Source organism: Cervus elaphus, chromosome 29, assembly GCF_910594005.1.
Source record: "Cervus elaphus chromosome 29, mCerEla1.1, whole genome shotgun sequence".
Taxonomy (NCBI): domain Eukaryota; kingdom Metazoa; phylum Chordata; class Mammalia; order Artiodactyla; family Cervidae; genus Cervus; species Cervus elaphus.
This window is the reverse complement of record NC_057843.1, coordinates 39,546,589-39,567,724: the sequence shown is the minus strand read 5'-3', so window position 1 is coordinate 39,567,724 and position 21,136 is coordinate 39,546,589. Positions and strand designations below refer to the sequence as shown.

Here is a 21,136-nt window from a genome sequence, read left to right as displayed (position 1 = left end):
GCCGTAAGTGTGGTGTCATCTATGTACCTGAGATTATTGATAATTCTCCCAGCAATCTTGATTTCAGCTTGAGCTTCATCCAGCCCAGCATTTCTCATGATGTACTCTGCATATAAGTTAAATAAGCAAGGTGACAATATACAGCCTTGACATACTCCTCTCCCTATTTGGAACCAGTCTGTTCCGTGTCCAGTTCTGACTGCTGCTTCCTGACCTGCATACAGGTTTCTCAAGAGGCAGGTCAGGTGGTCTGGTATTCCCATCTTTTGAAGAATTTTCCACAGTTTGTTGGGATCCACACAGTCAAAGGTTTTTGCATAGTCAATAAAGCAGAAGTAGATGTTTTTTTCTGGAACTCTCTTGCTTTTTCTATGAGCCAACGGATGTTAGCAATTTGATCTCTGGTTCCACTGCCTTTTCTAAGTCCAGCCTGAACATCTGGAAGTTCACAGTTCACGTACTGTTGAAGCCTGGCTTGGAGAATTTTGAGCATTACTTTACTAGCATGTGAGATGAGTGCAATTGTGGGGTAGTTTGAGTATTCTTTGGCATTGCCTCTCTTTGGGATTGGAATGAAAACTGACCTTTTCCAGTCCTGTGGCCACTGCTCAGTTTTCAAAATTTTCTGGCATTTTGAGTGCAGCACCTTCATAGCATCATCTTTCAGGATTTGAAATAGGTCAACTGGAATTCTATCACCTCCACTAGCTTTGTTCGCAGTGATGCTTTCTAAGGCCCACTTGACTTCACATTCCAGGATATCTGGCTCTAGGTAAGTGATAACACCATCGTGATTATCTGGGTCATGAAGATCTTTTCCATACAGTTCTTCTGTGTATTCTTGCCACCTCTTCTTAATATCTTCTGCTTCTGTTAGGTCCATACCATTTCTGTCCTTTATTGTGCCCATCTTTGCATGAAATGTTCCCCTGATATCTCTTTCTTGAAGAGATCTCTAGTCTTTCCCATTCTATTGTTTTCCTCTATTTCTTTGCACTGATCACTGAGGAAGGCTTTCTTATCTCTCCTTGCTATTCTTTAGAACTCTGCATTCAAATGGGAATATCTTTCCTTTTCTCCTTTTCTTTTCGCTTCTCTTTTCACAGCTATTAGTAAGGCCTCCTCAGACAGTTATTTTGCTTTTTTGCATTTCTTTTTCTTGGGGGTGGTCTCGATCCCTGCCTCCTGTACAATGTCACAAACCTCCATCCATAGTTCTTCAGGCACTCTGTCTATCAGATCTAATCCCTTGAATCTATTTCTCACTTCCATTGTATAATCATAAGGGATTTGATTTGGGTCATACCTGAATGGTCTAGAGGTTTTCCCTACTTTCTTCAATTTAAGTCTGAGTTTGGCAATAAGGAGTTCATGATCTGAGCCATAGTCAGCTCCCAGTCTTGTTTTTGCTGACTGTATAGAGCTTCTCCATCTTTGGTTGCAAAGAATATAATCAATCTGATTTCGGTATTGACCATCTGGTGATGTCCATGTGTAGAGTCTTCTCTGGTGTTATTGGAAGAGAGTATTTGTTATGACCAGTGCATTTTCTTGGCAAACTCTATCAGCCTTTGCCCTGCTTCATTCTGTACTCCGAGACCATATTTTCCTGTTACTCTAGGTGTTTCTTGACTTATATAATGGCTAAAAGTGATTTCTATAATTGATAAAGATAAGCAATCTGAGATTTAATAATTTTTCATTAATTGCTTCTATTAGGAAAAGATACTGGGTTTTGTGTTGAGTTCAAAAACCTATTCTGTAGTCATTTACCCTCTGGAATCTTAGGAACAATTTGAAAGATCAAACATTTATAGACATAAATCTAAATCACAATTCCCTATCAATAGCTGCATTAATAAGAAATTCATTAAAAGTAAACTCATGAAGTTAGGGACCACTCTAAGTTTAGGAGAGATGAATCTGGAGAGACTGGAGAACACAGTTTACGTAGAATAAATGATGAGAACCAAGTAACAGAAAAAAAGGATAAGTCAGAGTTCCGGTACAGACCGTACAGAGTAGTAACAGCACCTGCCATTCACTAAGCACTTAGATGTCAGACACAGTGCCATTTGCCTAAGTCATCTAATGTAATTTTTTGAAACAACAGTTTAAAGTAATCTGCCTAAGGTTAAACTACTAATCAGCAGCAGGCAGAGCTAGAATTCAAACCTAGGGTTGTCCATTCTGAAGTTCATGCTCTTAATCAGCTATATAACATCATAAACCAGGCAGGCCAGAAAAAAGCAGTTTACAGAGCAGAATGATGAAATCTAAGTTTGAAAATTTAAACTAAACTGTGAGCTTCCTAAAAACACAACCTATGGCAGATTTGTGGCACTCAATAAACAGTTCTTAAAGAATTCTGACAAATAGGCAATGAAAGATGCCAACACCAACAAAAAAACTCTGGGCTATATGAGAAGATCCAAAATACCTCCTTTTTAGAAGATTCTATTAGTTCATATTTAGAAACAGTTTTAATTTAAAAAATTAACCAGATTATAAATTCATAAGCTATTAAGACCACACTCCATGTTTCAGATTCTTCCCCTTTATTATCCAACAAATCCAGCGTCTAATATTTAGTAACTGGTAACTCTATATTCAAACCTCAATGAGACTTCCAAGTAATTAGCATCCTTTTAAATCTGAATAATTTGTATTTTCTGTTCCATTTTGTGGGCCAGTAGGTATATGCTGGCAAATCAGGAATATAGTTAAGTCTAAAAGTAAATGATTAAGACACCCCCCCCCCATCACTCAAAAACAAAACCCCTATTCTTCAGTTAACACAAAGTCGATTTAATGCACTGTATCCTGATTCTTAATTCTCATTAAATTAAAAAAATAAAACCATAAAGATTAAGAATGAGTAACTTCTAGGCAAAAATGCAAGAGCTAACTACTATTTCATCATATCTTTGTTTATCATAGCTCCTTTTTTATTGAAGGAGAAAAGAAATCCAAGGGGAACAGTTTTACAAGAAACGTTTGTCCATAGAGATTTACCTTGTTAAGAGCAAATGACAAATGGTTTTCCCCCATAGGAAACCTACTCCTGTTTTATATAAATGCATCCTTTAAGATTTGGTGCCACAAATAAAGCTGGTAAGAGCATCAGGTTACTGCTAGAAAGTTCAGTTTTTTTGTCAATTTCTCAGTCTCTCTTAGGTGGATTGTTTCAAATAATCAACAGGGTTAGTGCTCAAATTGTTCATCTTTATCACAAAACAGGATACCAAAACTAAATTCAAGTCTAACCTCATAGGTTTACTTCCAAATCTAACACACACACACACAAACACAGAAAAATAAGACAAAATCTTGGTAATTACTTATTCCTGCCACAGTCTCAAACTATTAATCAGTAAACAACAGATCCTTCCAAAAACTCAGATTAAGAAAATAAGAAGTCATATAACAGCATGACTGCATGTACTGATTCTCGTTGCTATGGAACACAGGGCAGTCCCTTCACACTCTCATTTGTTGGTTCTTTGACTTAAGAGTGCTGCAGCACCTTTAAATCCCAGCTAGGCAAGTTGCAGCTTGTATAGCCAATAGCAGCTGCCAGTAATTTTACTTTTCCCCAAAAAAGTGACCTAGAGGAACAAATATTTCAATTTCTGTAATTAACAATTCATTAAATTTTTACAACCACCTTTAGAATGATTAGAATCACCTTTACCTCATCAAGTAAGTAAACAGGTGTATGCCAAGTATGAGGATAATGAACACTAATACAGTTATTATGACATACATCACTAACACCCAAGAAAGGGGAAGTACAAATGATAGAGATTACAAATCTGCTCTTTTTCTTTATAAAAAAAAAAAACAAGCAAATATGGTACTTCCCCTTAGAATACAGCCTATTTAAGAGCTTGGAAAATATTTTAAATTGCATTTCTATGTCATTTTTAAATAAAACAATTAAATAATGACCTATATACCAAAAATTATAGTTGACAATGACAAAAACTGGGCTTCCCTGGTGGCTCAGTGGTAAAGAATCCACCTGCAATGCGGGTTTGATCTCTGGGTAGGGAGGATCCCCTGCTGAAGGGAATCACAACCCATCTCAGTATTCTTGCCTGGGAAATTCCATGGACAGAGGAGCCTGGCGGGTTCCAGTCCATGAGGTCGCAAAAGATACAACTTAGCAACTAAATGACAATAACATGATAAATTAAGATATATATTCAAAATTGAATACAGAATTACAAAACTTTACTTTTTCTAGGAAAAATATGGAGCTCAGACTTGTAGATAAAATAACCAAGTACTGTGAATATCTAAGGCAGCACATTTGAGTTGCCGGCTTTTAATGAAAGTAAGTATACAGCATAAGAAGTATACACCATGAGAACACTGGTCAAGGAGTGAGGAATCTGGAGCTCAAGAGCCCCAGCACTGAAAAATGTTATACTTCCAAGTCACTTAACCTCCATTTTCTTTCAAATAAATGGGGGATGGAGGGTTGAAAGAGATAACCTCCAGTCTGTTCCAACTTAAAAATTCTGTTTCTAAAATGAAACATCCTAATTATGTCTCTGCTGGACTCTATTTGTGCCATCTCTAAGCATGTGTAAATCTAGCAACAGAACTTTTCACCTCTTTAATCTCTACGCTAGCATCCTGGCTACCCCTTTTGGTCAGCTGTGCTGACCAGACATAGTGAAGAGGCAGAAGAATATAGAGTAGTTAAGTAGAAACAGGGAGAAAGGCTGAAGTTGGGTCTCTGAAAAAGGAAGACATTCTTTCTAGGCGATCTGAAGCTCTAGCTTCAGACTCAAAAGCTTAGCTGTTATGCAGACAGGTTCAAGTTCTAAAACAGAAGTTAATTATTTGACAAAGATTTTCTTCTCATGGTGTTCTCCCAAATCAGAACATTGTTTGCTACTGGGGAATTACTCCAATAGAGAGTAAGTAGAGCAACATGATTTTCTCACATTCGGAACTGCTTAGTTTCTAAATTACATTAAAATATAAAGATAGTTGATTCTCTTCCCTTATCAACATACAAAATGACATTAATCATTATTTGTTACACATATTATTCTGCTCATTACAGAATAATTTTCAACATGAATAATGGATTTGGCGTGGGGAATAGACTCCAGCATTGGAAAATAAGCTTCTTTTATACTGCCTGACTTCAGTCACGGGCTTCCTTAGTGGCTCACTTGTAAAGAATTCACCTGCCAAATGCAGGAGATGCAAGTTCGATCCCTCAGTTGTGAAGACCCCCTGGAGAAGGAAATGGCAACCCACTCCAGAATTCTTGCCTGGGAAATCCCATGGAGAGAGGGGCCTGGTGGGCTACATTCCATGGGGTCACAAAGAGTCAGACACGACTTAGCAACTAAACAACAAGACTTCAGTCAAATAATAAAACTAAGGGACTCTCCTCATTCTCTGAAGACAATAAAAAAACATTAAATTGCTTTGAATGATGTCGTAAGTTTTCAGTACATTAACTCTTACCAATGGATGTCTCTTCCTTTATGTTCTATTATACCCAAGTGACTGAGTAGCTAACTCTGAAGGGAATATTCCAGAAGATACATGGTTCTCTTCCCTGTCACCTTACAAAATGGCTCTTAACAGTTCATTCAAATCTACCCTAAAACAAGTTAAAAGAATGATGTGCAAAACAGTAATCTCTTTCACCTCTAGCAGGTGTATATAAAGACAGTTGTTTTCCTGTGCCCTGCAAACAAGGACTGCAGCTGTGCGCTGTTCCCTTTAGTAATGACAGGCAGATTCCAAGCAGGAGAGGCTGCAATTAATAAACAGAGAACCTGACCAACAAATGAGAACAAACCTCCTGATGTACAAATGCTTTGCTGAGAAGAAACAACAAGAAGATCAAACACTCTTAAATATTTTGTCTTAAATTAATGAAAGCATGGTTTCCATGGTTTCAAGGCTATACTGAATCTGCTTAACATTTGACTTAAACTTCTTCAGAGCAATGTAAAACAAAGTGGGATTCAAGTTCATTTCAATAAACAAGTGTTATTTTGTTTATATTTTATAAACAATATTTTGTATTATACAGTTTTAAGAACAACCCGAATGTAATAATCGTTAGGTCTGAGTGACAGACCCATGAGGATTCACTACGCTATTCTATATTCTCCACTATTAGTTTTTAAAGTTTCCAAATAAAGTTTTGTACCAAATACAATTATGGTACACAGTTTTTCACTATACACTGGCTTCCCAAATGTTAACTGCTTTGGATATCATATACACTAATCAGATATTCTAATGGAATATATTAATTCTTTATACTAACATTTAACTGTTACAAAAAAAGAACTACAAGAAAACTCTGATGTAATTTCTCAGTTTAATTCTTTTCCTATATACAACATTAATAGTGAAGTCCCATACAGTAACAGTCAAAGGTCCCAGATCTTATTGTAAATATTTCAGACAAAAAAACAAATGTGATGCTCATAAGAAACTTAAGTATACTTTGTTTCTCAGCTTCCTCTATTTGGTTTTTTTTTTTTTTCATTTATTTTTATTAGCTGGAGGCTAATTACTTTACAATATTGTAGTGGTTTTTGCCATACATTGACATGAATCAGCCATGGATTTACATGTGTTCCCCATCCCGATCCCCCCTCCCCCTCTATCTGTTAAAATCATAGTAAGGCCAAGAAGTGATTATTCATCTAACAAATTATTATACCATTCATATTTTGATTTATCCATTTCAACTTATTTTTAACCTTTATTTCAAGGTTTCATCTAATTTCATTTTCAATGTCTCCTCCAATCCTTTGTTTTTAATCCCTCCTGATGTCTAACTATCATCTTGATCATTTCTGCCTTCTAAAATTTCAGATCTTAAAAAATATGTCCACCTAGCCAAGAATATCTAATTTTGTATCAAATACCTAATTTTTCTCTTTTCTTTCAAAGTACTCCTTAAAACCCAATAGAAAGCCAAGCCATTTCAGGATTCCTAAATTAACCAAAATCGTACTGGCACTAAATACACACTGATATAAATCCTTAATTTCTCATTCAAAAATAAAGCTAAAGAACAAAGATATAAAACTACAAGCTTATAGACTAACATATAAAAGTTTTCTTATGTCTCTGCTAGAATATTTTAGAACAGAATATTAGAAATAATGTTATTAATGATAGCAGTAATATTACTAAATATGCTTAATCTGGCCAAGTGAATTTCCTATGTAGCCCCTAATATCACCCTTCTTATCCTCTATACTGTATTAGTCATTATTCCTAGTCTAAGTTTTCCAAGAATATGATTGGAAATTACGAAATTACCCTCATCTTATCCCATTCCTTCAGATTAAGGTGTTGTTCTAGGCATGCCTAGTCATCAATTATCATTCTTTCTAAGATTTATAAACCAAAACATACACTGGAGCTTCCAAAGCTCATGGACAATGCATCACACAAGACTGTGGTAGGGTTTGGGAAACTCCAGGCAGCCATGTAAATTAACAAAAACACAATATCAAAGGCTAATATTATCCAAAAGAGATGTCTTCACTTTAAAGTTTATCAAGGACAGCATGAAGGAAGGTTGAGCGACGTGTCAGGATCACTACAATGACCTCCTCCCACAAACGTCTCTGATCGTCTTCATTCCATGGTCACTGGCATTTCTATCAAGACCAGTAAGTACTCAAGTAAATCTAATCCAATCAAAAAATATTAAAATACATCACCTCCAAATTTCAGAGATAAAATCCCACCTGACTTCCAAACCATCTACCTCTCAAACCTTTGCTGAAATATAAATCCACATCTATTATACAGCTCTACTCATTCAACATTATTTAAAAGGCTTCAAATTTCAGAACTAGGCAGATTTCTGAAAATAAAAGATCAAATGTTGATCCAGCAGCACATTATCTTAACCTACTATAATCAGAATTACAATTTTTGCCTTTAACAATTCAATTCAATTTCAGCATTCATAGCCTTTGTTAAGTAAAGGTAGCCTTTAAATATCACTGTATAATGTGAGGCACTATTAAAAATTGCTCCCCAATTCACAGAAAGGTCATTCAAAGAACTTAAGCCACAAAGTCCCCTAATTTTCTCTGCTTCAAGAAAATAACACTAATATTGTTCCAAGATATGCAAAATACAAAAACCAGTGGGCAAAAACAGTGTTGACCGAAGTTCTGAAGTACCAATTAAAATGATTTTCTAAAGGTCTATACACATATACATACACAAAACACTACATATAAGCTAAAATCCAGTTTTCTTTATGAAAGTACACCCTAGAAATATGACTTGTTAAACAAAATATCATGTTTTAAAATGTCCTTTAAAAGCATATAATGTGATCATGTTACATGATCAAAACAAATAATCTCACTTTATCTGGTGTCTGTGTATTAATATTTCATGTTGGGTTTTCATCACAGCACATCAAAATATGCATATTGTATATTTAAGATGTAAAAGTGATTTTAAGATCACCAATATAATATCTTTTCATGTGTTTTTTTTAATGACTCTTATGCTGACACTTCATTAAAACTCATCTCCAAGATTGTTATCAGATATAATCAGATGCCAATCAGTGAAAGTCTGATGTGACAGACTACACTCTTTGGTTCTTTTAAAATGTAAGCCTCAGTAGGAATAGAGGAAAAATCTAGACTTTATTGCAAAAAAATATATCCACAAAACAATCTATCAAAGAAAAATGTAGAGAGGTGATTGTAAGGAATCATTTCTGTTATCTGCACAGAAACTACATTTCCTCACTGCTTACTCCTACCTTTCTAAATCTGTGCATGACTAAACCACAATACAGACTCTTTAAAAGAGAAGGATATTACTGCATACCAATATACAAAGGGTGTTGTATATACTACATACATAAAAAGATACAGTCAAGTATTTTAGGAGAAAAGGAATCACACAAATATGAAATAATAAAATGCCTATCCTCCAAAAGTGTACATACCCTCATTAGTACTATAACACAGGAAAGGAAACAGATCTGAAAGAAATACTGGGTCACCTAAGTCATTTCTGTTCCCCACCCCACCCCACATGCCTTGCAATCCCCACACGAATCTTTATTTACACCAAAACTTCACAGTCCAGAAAACCAACTGGATAGAGTATGCAAAGCACTAATATTCAATCATGGAAACAGGATATAATTTCTACATGTATCTCTTTCTTCCTGCCCTGCTCCAGCAGCCTCCCTCACCACCCCCACAACTAAAGCATGGAAGAAACAAATTTAACCGAGAAGCAAAGGGTTTCTAATTGCATGTTAAGATAAACTATGCTGATTGAGACTGAGAGGGCCAGATGCATTTTTAAGGATGATAGTTTTATACTGAAATGTTTGAAGCCATCAAGCATGCAGATCTGTAATTCAGAAACTTGAATACATTTCTATTAATCAATAAAAAATAGCATTCAAGTATTAAAAGTAATGATTAAAATCTGTTAATCTTTCATATACCCCTTATTAAACTGGTAGGAGAGGTAAGATAAAGCAGAACGTAAGACTTATATTAATGAACAAATGAAAAATCGTCTAAAATCTTGTTAAGTGCACTTGCCAAATAAAGTACTGAGTGAAGTAAATCAGAAAGAGAAAGACAAATATCATATTTGGTATCTAAAAAGTAGTATAAATTAACTTATTTACAAAGCAGAAACAGAGTCACTGATGTAGAAAACAAAACTTATGGTTACCAAGAGGGAAAGGGGAAGAAAGGGATAAACTGGGAGATTGGGGCTGACATATACACACTACTATATATAAAACAGATAACTAATAAGGGCCTACCGTATGGCACAGGGAACTCTACTCAATACCCTGTAATGACCTCTATGAAAAAGAATCTAAGAAAGAGTGGATATACATATGGGTATAACTAACTAATCTTGCTATACTCTTGGAACTAACACAACATTGTAAGTCAACCATATTCCAATAAAGATTTTTTTTAAGTTATGAAAATGCATACTTCTTGACCAAAAGACATAATTTCTCTGCCAAAAAACCTGAATTTAAAAATGCATATCCAAGTATAAACAATATTCAGAAAGCAAAAAGCAACAATGATTGCCAATGCATCCCACAGCACAGCCCCAAAGCAGTCAAGAGGCCCTGGGAACTTACTCAGACTCCTTGACAGGATTTTAGCTCTTCTCAAAAGTAGCTGAATAGTATGAAGGGAAGAAAAAAGTCAAGGCTTTAGGAACTGGGGAAGAAATGTTGAAAAATGAGACCAACAGAAACTAAATTAATTTTTACCGCTTCTAATAAGAGTGAACAAAGCTTGCAGAGAGAGCTTATCTTCCATGCCCCCACTTTCCCTGTCAATATGCCTATCCACAGAGTTGGGAGATCATGTCCTGTTTTAAACATCTCATTGGTGAGCAACAGGCAGGAGCCCCAACTGTCAGACACTTGTCTGGCACACAGACATAAAGGAGCTGGCTCGGCAGGAGCTCAAGCTGCAAGACTCGGCTTATTCCTGCGTGGGTGAGGATATCAGGGCACTTGGTCACAGCTCCCCTCAGGGGCCACTGAAAAAGTGGAAGCTTCTGAGACTGTGCCATAGACACGGCCATTATGGTAGACCCAGGCTCTGGGTTTTCTTTGCTGTTCTTATCAGAAGAAACAACGGGCAAGCAAAATGCCATCAGTAAAGGAAACACTGATTCCAGGCTCCATGTTATTGGCATGTTTCCCTTTTCCCCACACCAATCTCACCATGAAATCATAGATGATTAGCGCTGGAAAGGGCTTTAGAGATCACACAGCACTGCTGTTTCAGTTTAGAAATGGAGAAACTGAGACCTAGCAGGTTTAAGTGACTAGCTGAAGGTTTTTCACTTAGTGGCAGGCTGCATATCAGAACAGAAGCTTCTTTTCCTCCTCTTTACTGTTCTTTGGCTGGTGCTTGAAGACCTTTATTTCTCAGCCTAGTTCCCCTATCTTCTTCTTGCACATCACCTGTCAGTGTATCTGTCTCCTCTCTCCAACCAATGTACTTTCATTTTCATGCAAGCTGCCTCACTCTTAGCTCCTATTACCCCTTGACCATTTCTGCCTAAACAGGAAGACCTCTCATAATCTCAATCAGGTACTGTGAAGTCAAGGCAAGCAATACTGACTGGGTATTACAGCTTCTGACCGACTTCCCTGGTGGCTCAGCAGTAAAGAAATCCACCCGCAATGCAGGAGATACAGGTTCGATCTCTGGGTCAGAAAGATCCCTTGGAGAAGGAAATAGCAATCCATTCCAGTATTCTTGCCTGGGAAATCCCATGGACACAGGAGCCTGGCAGGCTACAGTTCATGAGGTCACAAAAGAGTCAGACAAGATTTAGTGACTAAACAACAACAAATTACAGCTTCTAATGAAAGCAGAGAAAGAAGAATACAGGAGTTAAAAGTCAGCAATGGGCAGGCACATGTGACTATGCAAAGAAGGTATTTTGGGACTAGACTAGAGATTCAACCAGAAGTGCTTAGCCAGAGTCCAGTACATAGCCGGGACTAGGAAGAAATACTTGTGGAGCATAATTATGCTCAGGCTACATCATTAGTGGAACAAGGATATGAATTTGTTCAAGAGGACAAAGTTTACAAAGATAATAGATGAATGAAACTGGTAAGAAAGATATATTATCTTGCCATCTAAGTCACATTTCCTAGCCTTTTTCCAAAAGTTCCCTTGAAAATGTATTAGATTCACTGGTGAAAGGAAGCAGAGACAGCTGAGCTGAGAGTCTACCTACTTTATAAGTTGGGATTAATTATCTATAAAAATAATGTAAAAGAGTCATATACTTAATTGAATACTTAACTGAACACTGAACAGGAGTGGAAGGATGGAAGTACGTAAGATGAGGGTGACAGGCAAAAAGCCTGTACAGTACATGATACTTGAGCAAAAATGATGACACACAGTATCAGGTAAATTTTCAAATGTAATGGACAAATCATATTTCCACTTTGAGAAAGATCAGGGCTATTTAGATCACTCCAAAATGAGAAAAACATTTCATTCTTAGTCAAAGTGCTTAGAAAAATAGAAACATAGCAAACTTAACTGAATAGTAACTTTAGATATAGCAGTCAACTAAAATGATTCTTTCAACATCTTTAATGCCTTAACAAAGGAAACCAAAGGTGTTATTTTTCCTCTATAATTTCATATTATATGTTTTACCAAATAACACTCTCAAGGTTACTTTATACCGCAACATTGAGGTTGGCAAACTCTTCTAAAATTACTTATTGTAAAGGTATATAAATGGTGACCTCACACACTTTTCTACTGTTGTTACAATAACAATTCTAAGCAGTGCATTATAAATGGGAATAACCCCTTGATGAACTCATCCTTATACAACTATCGTCATTATTATATAATAATGACTGCATTTTATATAAGTAGGGCTCAAAATGCTTTCAAATGAATTCACGTATAATAGATGTGAAAAGGAAAATATAAATTGGACAATGGGAAGTGTAAGAGTTTATGAAGTGTTACACCATTAATTCTCAGTCTGAAATCTCTAGACCAGAAAAGGTATCCAACATCAAAAGAATCCATTATAATAAGGCTGTAGAAAACTAAAACTAAAAGATAACTTTGGGCTAGCACTCTATTGTGTGTGCTCAGTCACTCACTCGGGTCTGACTCTTTGCAACCCCATGGACTTTAGCCCACCAGGCTCCTCTGTCCATGGTATTTTACAGGCAAGAATACTGGGATGGGTTGCCCTTTCCTCCTTCAAGGGGTATTCCCAACCCAGGGATCGAACCTGAGTCTCCAGCATCTCCGGCACTGGCAGGAAGACTCCTTACCACTGCACCAGCTGGGAAGCCCCAGCACCCTATTAATTCAGTGTAACAACAAGACTGGTTATTAAATGCTGATCCAAGCCTACGGTTGATCGCTTCGGTCTCTTTGATTTATTTTTAAAAGGAGGGAAAGGGAATAATTATTTAATATGTAGATCAGTGAGCAAAATCTTTCAAAACTTAGGACCCAATAGCATATTCAAAGAATTCTTAGATAGCAGAAATTTTAGACTGGGTATTTTCTCAGCATTCCATAAGAGCCAACATGTACTGAACATGTGTGTGCATGGATGCCTGCATGCTCAGTTGCCAAATCGTGTCCAACTCTTTGCATCCCCATGGACTGCAGCCCAACAGGATTCTCTGTCCATGGGATTTCCCAGGCAAGAATACTGGAGTGGGGTGCCATTTCCTCCTCCAGGGGATCCTCCTGACCCAGGGATCGAACCCACATCTCCTGTGTCTCCTGCACTGGCAGACAGGTTCTTTACCACCGAGCCCCTGGGCATATATTCTGTGTCTAGTACTGAGCAAAGCACATTACATGAATTAGCTCCTTTACTCGTCACAAAACTCTGTAAGGCAGGCTAAGACTGATCCATTTTTGAGATGAGAAAACTGAGGCCAAAGGAAAGGAAATAACCTGTCCAAGGTTCCATAGCTGATAAGATTATCTGAAATCTGCATCCAAAGCCTTGTGTTTTTAACCAATATATTTATCCTCAATCTATTTAAAAAACAAAACATACACCTATTTGATACTCTAACTACATTCCAACTTTTTAACTGATTTTTCATGAAATATGTCTTATAGTTTGATATGAAATATAAATCAAATATAAAGGTTCTGAAACAATGTCATAATACTTTAAATTTTCAGCAGCAAAAATTGGTTATGCCAATTTAATAATTTATTCATTAACCAATTCTGTTAATGAATTAGTAGGACCATATTTTTAAGGAGAAATTCCTAACCTATTTTAACAAGACTAATACTTTAAAATATTGTTATTCTCTATTGATGTTTTGGAGTCTCTGGCATTCCAACACATGAAATACTATGTCTTATAAAGGTACTTTAAAAAAAAATCACATTTTGCTGATTGTAATAAATGTGGAACTACAGTACACATAAATCCATCATCTGGAGAAAAGCTGACTTGATATAACCGTGCCTCTCTAAGCTTACTTGAGGAAAACACTGACAACTACTGCTTCAGTATTTACCTTACATGTATATGTACTACGGAAGAAGTAAAGTCAATGATGCAAGAACCCCAAAGACTGGATTCAAGTGTTCTCCTAAAAAACCTTGCTGAACAAATATTCAGATACATAAAGTAATACATGGTCGCTTCCAGTTTAGAAGCATAAGGCACAGAGTAAAGCAGAGAATCTAAAACTTTTCAGATAATAAAGCCAAGTTAAATATTCAAATCAGACTATTCTAACAACATGAAGTAGGGACCAAATTCTCCAGACAATTTCTATTCTTATTGCTGTTGACTTAGTTAGCCTGATAACTATTATCACAATTTATACTTTTGAAATGGCTTTTTTTTAGATTATATGATAAAAAGCACACCACTAATAATGCCATATATAAATGTTATAAAGACATACAGTATATTGATAGGTGCAACGATAACCAATTTACAGAGTACAAAGCTACACTGCCAAAATAGTATGATTCTCAAGTTAGCTAATTTTTTTAGATACAAATTAAAATATCTTCATAAGAAGATGATAAATGTATGTGCATATAGGACAAATGATGACATTCAGATGATACCAAAGATATCAATCTTGATACTGTTTTATGCTATGCTAATATATATTAGTTCAGAGAGGCAGGCTTTGATAAAAAACTGCCAATTAAGACAGTATATTAAATTTAAACTCCAAAGAAATAAGGCTATTATATGCTTGAATGCATATGTAATTAAATTTTTTCTTTAAATAAAAGTTCTAATCAGATCACATTCTTTGTGATAATAATCTCTTGTTGCAAACAGCATAGCACCCTCTGGTGCATCTGTTGTAAGATGTATAAAATTTCCACCAAAAAAAGGATAGAATTCAAGTAAAAATGAACTTTAAGAATCAATAGGTTGATACTCTTTTATTTATTTCAGTACATATTTTTAAACATTAATGCTTAAAAACAATTTTCACTTAAAAAAGAGCACTAAAATCTTTATAGTAACAATCAAAGTAGGTCAGGAAAATGTTTTCACTTGATAATATTTAAAATAACCAACAAAACAACACCAGTTCTCAACACTTAATATTTAAATTAAAATAATGCTGCCAAAAAAACATTCAAGTATGGGACAGCAAAAGTTAACTTTGTTACCTAATTTCACTTTATTCAAATCTGCCCTGGCTTTTTGCTTCAGATAAACTGACTGTGTGAAGTGCTCCTGAGTATTTTTTCTGGATTCAAATGGAATTTATCACTGTTTAAAAGAATTTGAAGTGTTTTCTGAAAGGACCTGCAGCTTACACAGCTCAAAATCAGAATAATATTCAAAAATAAAAGTTATGTTAGTTAAATTAGGAATCTTAATTTGAAAAGTTCAAAACCTTACTTTAAAAAGAAAAATAACTCTTCCTAGGAAAATAATTAACTCCAAAAGTATATTTTACTAAGAACAAAAGCAAAGGATGCCACCTGCTTTAGACAGCTCGTTTGTGAACCACTGGAAGTCCCAACACAATGCACTAGAAATGAAAGTGACACCTGTTTAAAAGAGCCATCTGTCCCTAACAAAGCTAGATTTAGTTAAATCCATTTAATCTTAGATTTCCAAAATATGGGAACACTATGCACCTGTGAACAGAGAGGAATTTAAAATCTGTTTTCCAACAGCCACTGGGATTCTATACCAAAGAGTAAAGACAAATATTTCCATTAGGGAAACTAAGTTGTTTATTTTTAAAGTAACTAGATGTAGAGGATTTTCAGGCTAATGCTCAGCATAAAAACAAAGCAGGCAAGCAAAAAAAAAAACAAAAAAACAAAAAACCTAGCACATTTTCCTAATGTAAAGGTTTATGTCTTTGAAGACTGTAATTTGAAGAGCTTTGTTTGGTATTCTCATTTCTTGTAACATACTCACTAGAGGTACCAAAAAAAAAAAAAAAAGTAACATTCTTACTACACCTTTCAGAAAAGTTTTTTTAAACTCTTCCTACATATCTGATACTCTATCTTCTCTTTTAAATACACACACACATACACACATACTTACTAAAAACTCTAAGATGTAAAATCAAACTCCACCCACTGATTTCTTCAGTTGACAGTTTAGAGAGTACATAAAACATCAACCTTCTGAAGAACAATGAAACATGTTATCAAACTGTAACATGTATCACTTAAATAAAAGATTAAATCTTTGATTCAAAATTCATGTTTTAATTCCTATTTTTTAATAGCAATACCTTTAACCATTAAATGCTTCTATAAAAAATATTGTTTAGGGTTAACATATATTAAATTCATAAACTCTAAGTTTTTTGCATATCCTAAACTTATTAACTATAAACCTCTTGAGTACAAGAGTATTTGAATATGGAGGAATAATATACTATTTTTAAAATTAGCATAATCATCCCATATAATGAAAACACTGTAGACTGATGCATTTGAGAAGTGTATTTTAGTTTACTGTTATACACTTAAATATACTACAGAAATATGCCTATACCATTTAATGCAATAGGCACAATAATATAAAAAGGCTGAGACAGACATTATGACATATAATGAATCACAAATATTCAGCTATTCAAAATAAGTTACAAGTAACTCCTATTTAATAATTTTAGCTTTAAAGTTTGGACACTTCAGTGTTTTTTTTTAGTCTAATAGAAACACAAAAGAATACCAACACATAATATAGTCTCTCCTAGGAAAAACATCACAGGAAAAAAAAATTTAAGTGTTACCACTATTTATCGGTATGTTAAATTTAAAAATTTATCCTTTGTTAGTATTTCTGGCTATTATTTACTTGATCCATATGAATAACGTTGACACACCTGAGTTCAAGGCATCTCTAGCAGCAACTTTTATATCACATATGTGCTTTTAATAACGGATAAGTAACAGAATTCAAATTAAGTTCTGCTCTCAAAACACCTCATGAATGAAAATCTAACTTAGAGAAAACCTGAGATAGTCGTAATGAGTGAAATACCTCAAAAAAGTTCTTGGACACTGCTAATAAAAACATTAAACTATAAAATTATAGCATATAATCTACTCGACTGAAAATGTATTATGTAAATGGCATAAAGTCTGAAACTGTCTCAAGACAGTAAAACTCCTATTAACTTCAGTTTATAAGGACCCAGGAACTTCACCATCCAAAAGTGTTCAGGCATTTGACACTCACCTGAACAGAAAAAAAATACAGGTTAGTATTAGAAATTTGCATGAAACCTAGGTTGGGGAGGGGGCGACAAATATAAAGAAATTTGAGTGCTCTGAGAAAGTCTTCGTTCAGAACCAACATCATCTTCATTTAAAATACCAACCACAAGGAAATTAATTTTAAAAAAGAAAAGTTTTTAAACCTTAACTCTTATTTTACAAAGTATTAGCCTTAAATTGCATTACAATTACCCAACCTGCTCATGGACAATCTCAAGAATAATTAATACTGTCACATTATCCATGGTCTGTTCTGCCGGGCAAATCAATATATGGTTTGCTGTTAGAAAAAAAGACTAAGTAAGTATTTAAAAATTCCAATTTGGAAACTTCAGTATGTGCAAATAAAATAGTACATTACATTTGTTTTAGCACACACTATCAAACTCTTTACTCATGATCTAATAATTAAACATTGCGCTGAAAAATGAACAAATTTACAGGATCTCTGAAACTGGGTTACCTGTATCTAAGAGCCTATAACTTGAGGACTGACAAATATTCAAATGTACGGAGAAAAATAGAATTTTGAAGGAAAGACCTAAAAAAAAAAAAGTTCTCTCTCTTCAGCAGGTTTAAGTCACTGTCCAAAGAAAACCAAAAAACTAATATTAAAAAGACTGTTAAGTACACACATGCCTAGATCTTAACAATCACAAAGAAAGTGAAATATACACACGTTTCAAGTTGAGAAGCTTCATACATTCTTTATGAACAACTTGACTTCAATTTCAACTCTCAAAGGAAAACGAACAGAGAAGATGAAGGAAAAAAAAAAAAGAAAGAAACTCTTTAGAAGTACCATAACTGTCGCAAATAACACTGTAAACAGTTCTCACAAAGCTTCCTTCTGTCCTTTCCCTGTGTGTAACACACACAGTCTCATAACCACAATGAAAATCGTTAACACTCCACTGTGGGGACGGAGGTTCATCAAAGTGAAATGGAACCTCACTAGTACCCCTCCCATCTCCACATGAAGGGATAAAGCACTGTCAATAACTACTAACCAAGTATCACAGATGCCCAGCATCCGGTTTAAATCTCACACTCACACACACACACACACCAAGAGAGAAAGAGAGAGGAGAGAGACTTTAAAAAAAAAAAAAAAAGATCTTCCCAGTGCAGCAAAGAACCCAGCCAAGAAGCCCCTGGCTCCAGTGTGTGTGCAAGGGGTGTGGGGGTAAAAGAAAGGGGGGGGGGGGGGGGGAGAGTGCTGAAAGGATATGAAGACTGTTTGCAGCACAAAGAAAACACAGTTTTAAAAGAAAAAAGAAAACCGTGCAGCTGATGATGATGGTAAAAGAGCAGCTCATTTAGCACAAGGCAAAGAGGGGCAAAAATGAAGGGAATAGGCGGTGAGAAAAGTTCACCGTTGCATAAGGATAAAAACAACAAAACCCGTAACAAGGCCCCACAAGTGAACAGCAACAACAAAACACCACCTCTTGGGTCCCCCCTTGCACACTGCTGTCTATTTCGGTTTTGGAAGAAGCAGGAACCAAGCAGCTTTGTAAAACAAGAAAATTAAAGAAAGAAAGGGGGGTGGGGGGGAATCCTTCTCTCTTCACCTGGCCCTCCTCCTCAGCCCCAGACCTAGGGGAGAGCTCCACCGTCCGCAGCGCAGAACTGTGGCTCCCTCTCCCGCTCCGCTCGCAGCCCCCCGAGCTCCCGCTCCATCCCTGAAGCGCGGCCGCGGAGGGCCAGGGCCGGCGGGCGGGCGGCGCGGCGCCCACACCCCCGACCCAGCCGCGGCGCGCACGGTCCATTGTAAACAAGCCCGGGGGACCGAGCCCCTCGGCAGCGGCGCCGCAGCTGCAGCCCCGGTGTCAGAAGTGAGACCCCCGCACAGCCACACTCGGCTCGCACACGCACGGACACACACACGCACGGACACAAGCGTTCACACGCATCCACACGCTCCCACACACATGTAGAGACCGAAGAATATTCACCTTGGCTGTGGATTATTGTGGTGTTGTTGGTGGGTGATGGAGATGGTGGTGGTGGGGAGGAGGAAGAGGAGGAGGAGGAGGAGGAGGAGGAGAGGAGTAGTTGTTGTTGATGGGTAACAGTCGCCAGGACTACGGTGACTATGGCGCTTGATTCACAAGGCAACGGTTGCTATAACTCACAAAAGAGAGAGAGAGGGAGAAGAGAGGGAGCGAGAGGGAGAGGGAGACACTCGCACGGGGAGGGGTGGGGGAGGGAAGAGAGGAGGAGGCGGGCCGGCAAGCAGCCGGAAGGGGCGGGCTCAGTTCCGTGACGGACAACCCCCGAACCGAGTTATCGGGAGGGGGGAGTGAGGGCAGGTTTCCGAGCAAGAATTCCAAAGAGATGCGCTAGGTTTGGCAGGGGCTGAAGTTACCCCCAGAGTCTCCTCGGAGGTACGGTACTACACGCCCTGGCAAGGCTGGAGGACGAATTTAGGGCCGTGGCGCGAGGGATATTTTCTGTGAAACGAGAGCTACCAGTCGCAGCAGCCTGCATTGTGCCAAGAAGCCTCAGAGCGGGAAACGGTAACGGCTAACCCAGGAGAGGGGCTGTTGAGGACGATTCCAGACACCTTGTGAGACAACCAGCTACAGCTGGGGAAGAATCCTCTTTGGAGAGAGAGACCCCGCCCCCATGTAAACATCATTTCCGGGGCGGGGCGGGCGTAGACTCCCGGATGTGCCGCTGCTCGCTCGCTCTCTCTTTTTTTTCCCCTCACTTTTTCGTTAGCCACCCCTCCCGTTTCTGAGGCGCCGACTGTATTCCCGGTAGCCAGGCGCCTGCTGACTTCTAGCATACCGGGGCGGTGGGGAACGCGCTGGATTGGAGGGTCCACGCCGCCCTCGCTCTCCTGCTTTCCGCATTCCGGCCCGTTCCCTCCTCCCGAGGCCACGACTCGGAGGAGCGCGGGCGGCGGGGTGTGAGCTAGCTGCCTCCGCCGCCATTTTAGAGCGGGCGAACGCGGGGCGCGCGTGGGCTGCGCGCCGGCCTCCCGCCTTCCAGCCGCGGCGTGGCGCGCACCGGGAAGGTCCAAGCTCTTCCGGCCCTCAGGAGCGAAGAGGCGAGGTCTTGACTCCCTCCCTACCTACAGGGCGGGGAGTAAGCGCTACTGAGGAACAAGAAACCGGTTTCTCCCGGAACGCGAAAACGCATGGCGGCCCCCCTCCGGGAAAGGCGTTGGGAGGTGGGGTAACCTAGTCTGTTCCTAGAGCCCCGTTATCTTCAGCCCTCTTAAGTGCTCGTCCCTCTTTGAAGCTGACCAAACCAGGATTTGAGCTCAACCCCGTGTCTTACTACTTGCCTCGTCCCGCTCGCCGGTTCCCTAACAACCTGCTGTACTGAGGGTCTTGCTCCTTCCGGGTGTTTTGAGATAGACGAATGGCTTCCCTTGGTGATGGATATTGTTAGCACACAACTGTCTCGAACCCCCATTGGTATCGAATTAGCCTCTAACGCCACAGGGTTCAAACATATTCCCCCAATTCCCAGCAGACAAGAATCCTGCAGAAATATGCCTTCAGGCCCTGCCAATACACACCAAACTAACACAGGCAGCTAAGCTGCTTATCCAGGACAATAACTTGGATATTAGAGCATTAGGAAGTCAGTTCTAGAGGCTTAATTTTTGCACCTGCAGGATGAGGGTTTGGCGCTTGCTAAAATAACAGCTACCGTTTCCGAAGTTTTATTCTGCCCCAGACGTTGTGCTTAGTGTTTTACATGCATTATCTCATTTAATCCTCACAACACCACTATCAGGTACATAATACTCACTTTGGAGAAGGTACAGTCTTAACTGAAAGTCAGTGGTTTTATTTTACAGTTTTGCACCA

General features: G+C 37.9%; 1 protein-coding gene across 5 annotated transcripts in view; it reads right to left on the bottom strand.

Moving 5' to 3' along the window:
* The window catches only part of RFX3 (regulatory factor X3), a 311,370-nt gene extending 291,463 nt beyond the window's left edge, over nucleotides 1-19,907 (bottom strand). For 2 of the 5 annotated variants that reach the window (XM_043890996.1, XM_043890995.1), the window contains exon 1: nucleotides 19,265-19,907. Coding sequence is in view for 2 of the 5 variants with exons in the window: in XM_043890994.1 (XP_043746929.1) it covers nucleotides 17,986-18,007 (22 nt within the window). In the remaining 3 variants the exon portion in view is untranslated. Of the gene's footprint in view, nucleotides 1-17,985; nucleotides 18,825-18,880; nucleotides 18,965-19,264 lie in introns of those variants that run through there. The other 3 variants (XM_043890994.1, XM_043890997.1, XM_043891000.1) reach the window with 3 other exon arrangements.
* Nucleotides 19,908-21,136: the final 1,229 nt, after the last annotated feature.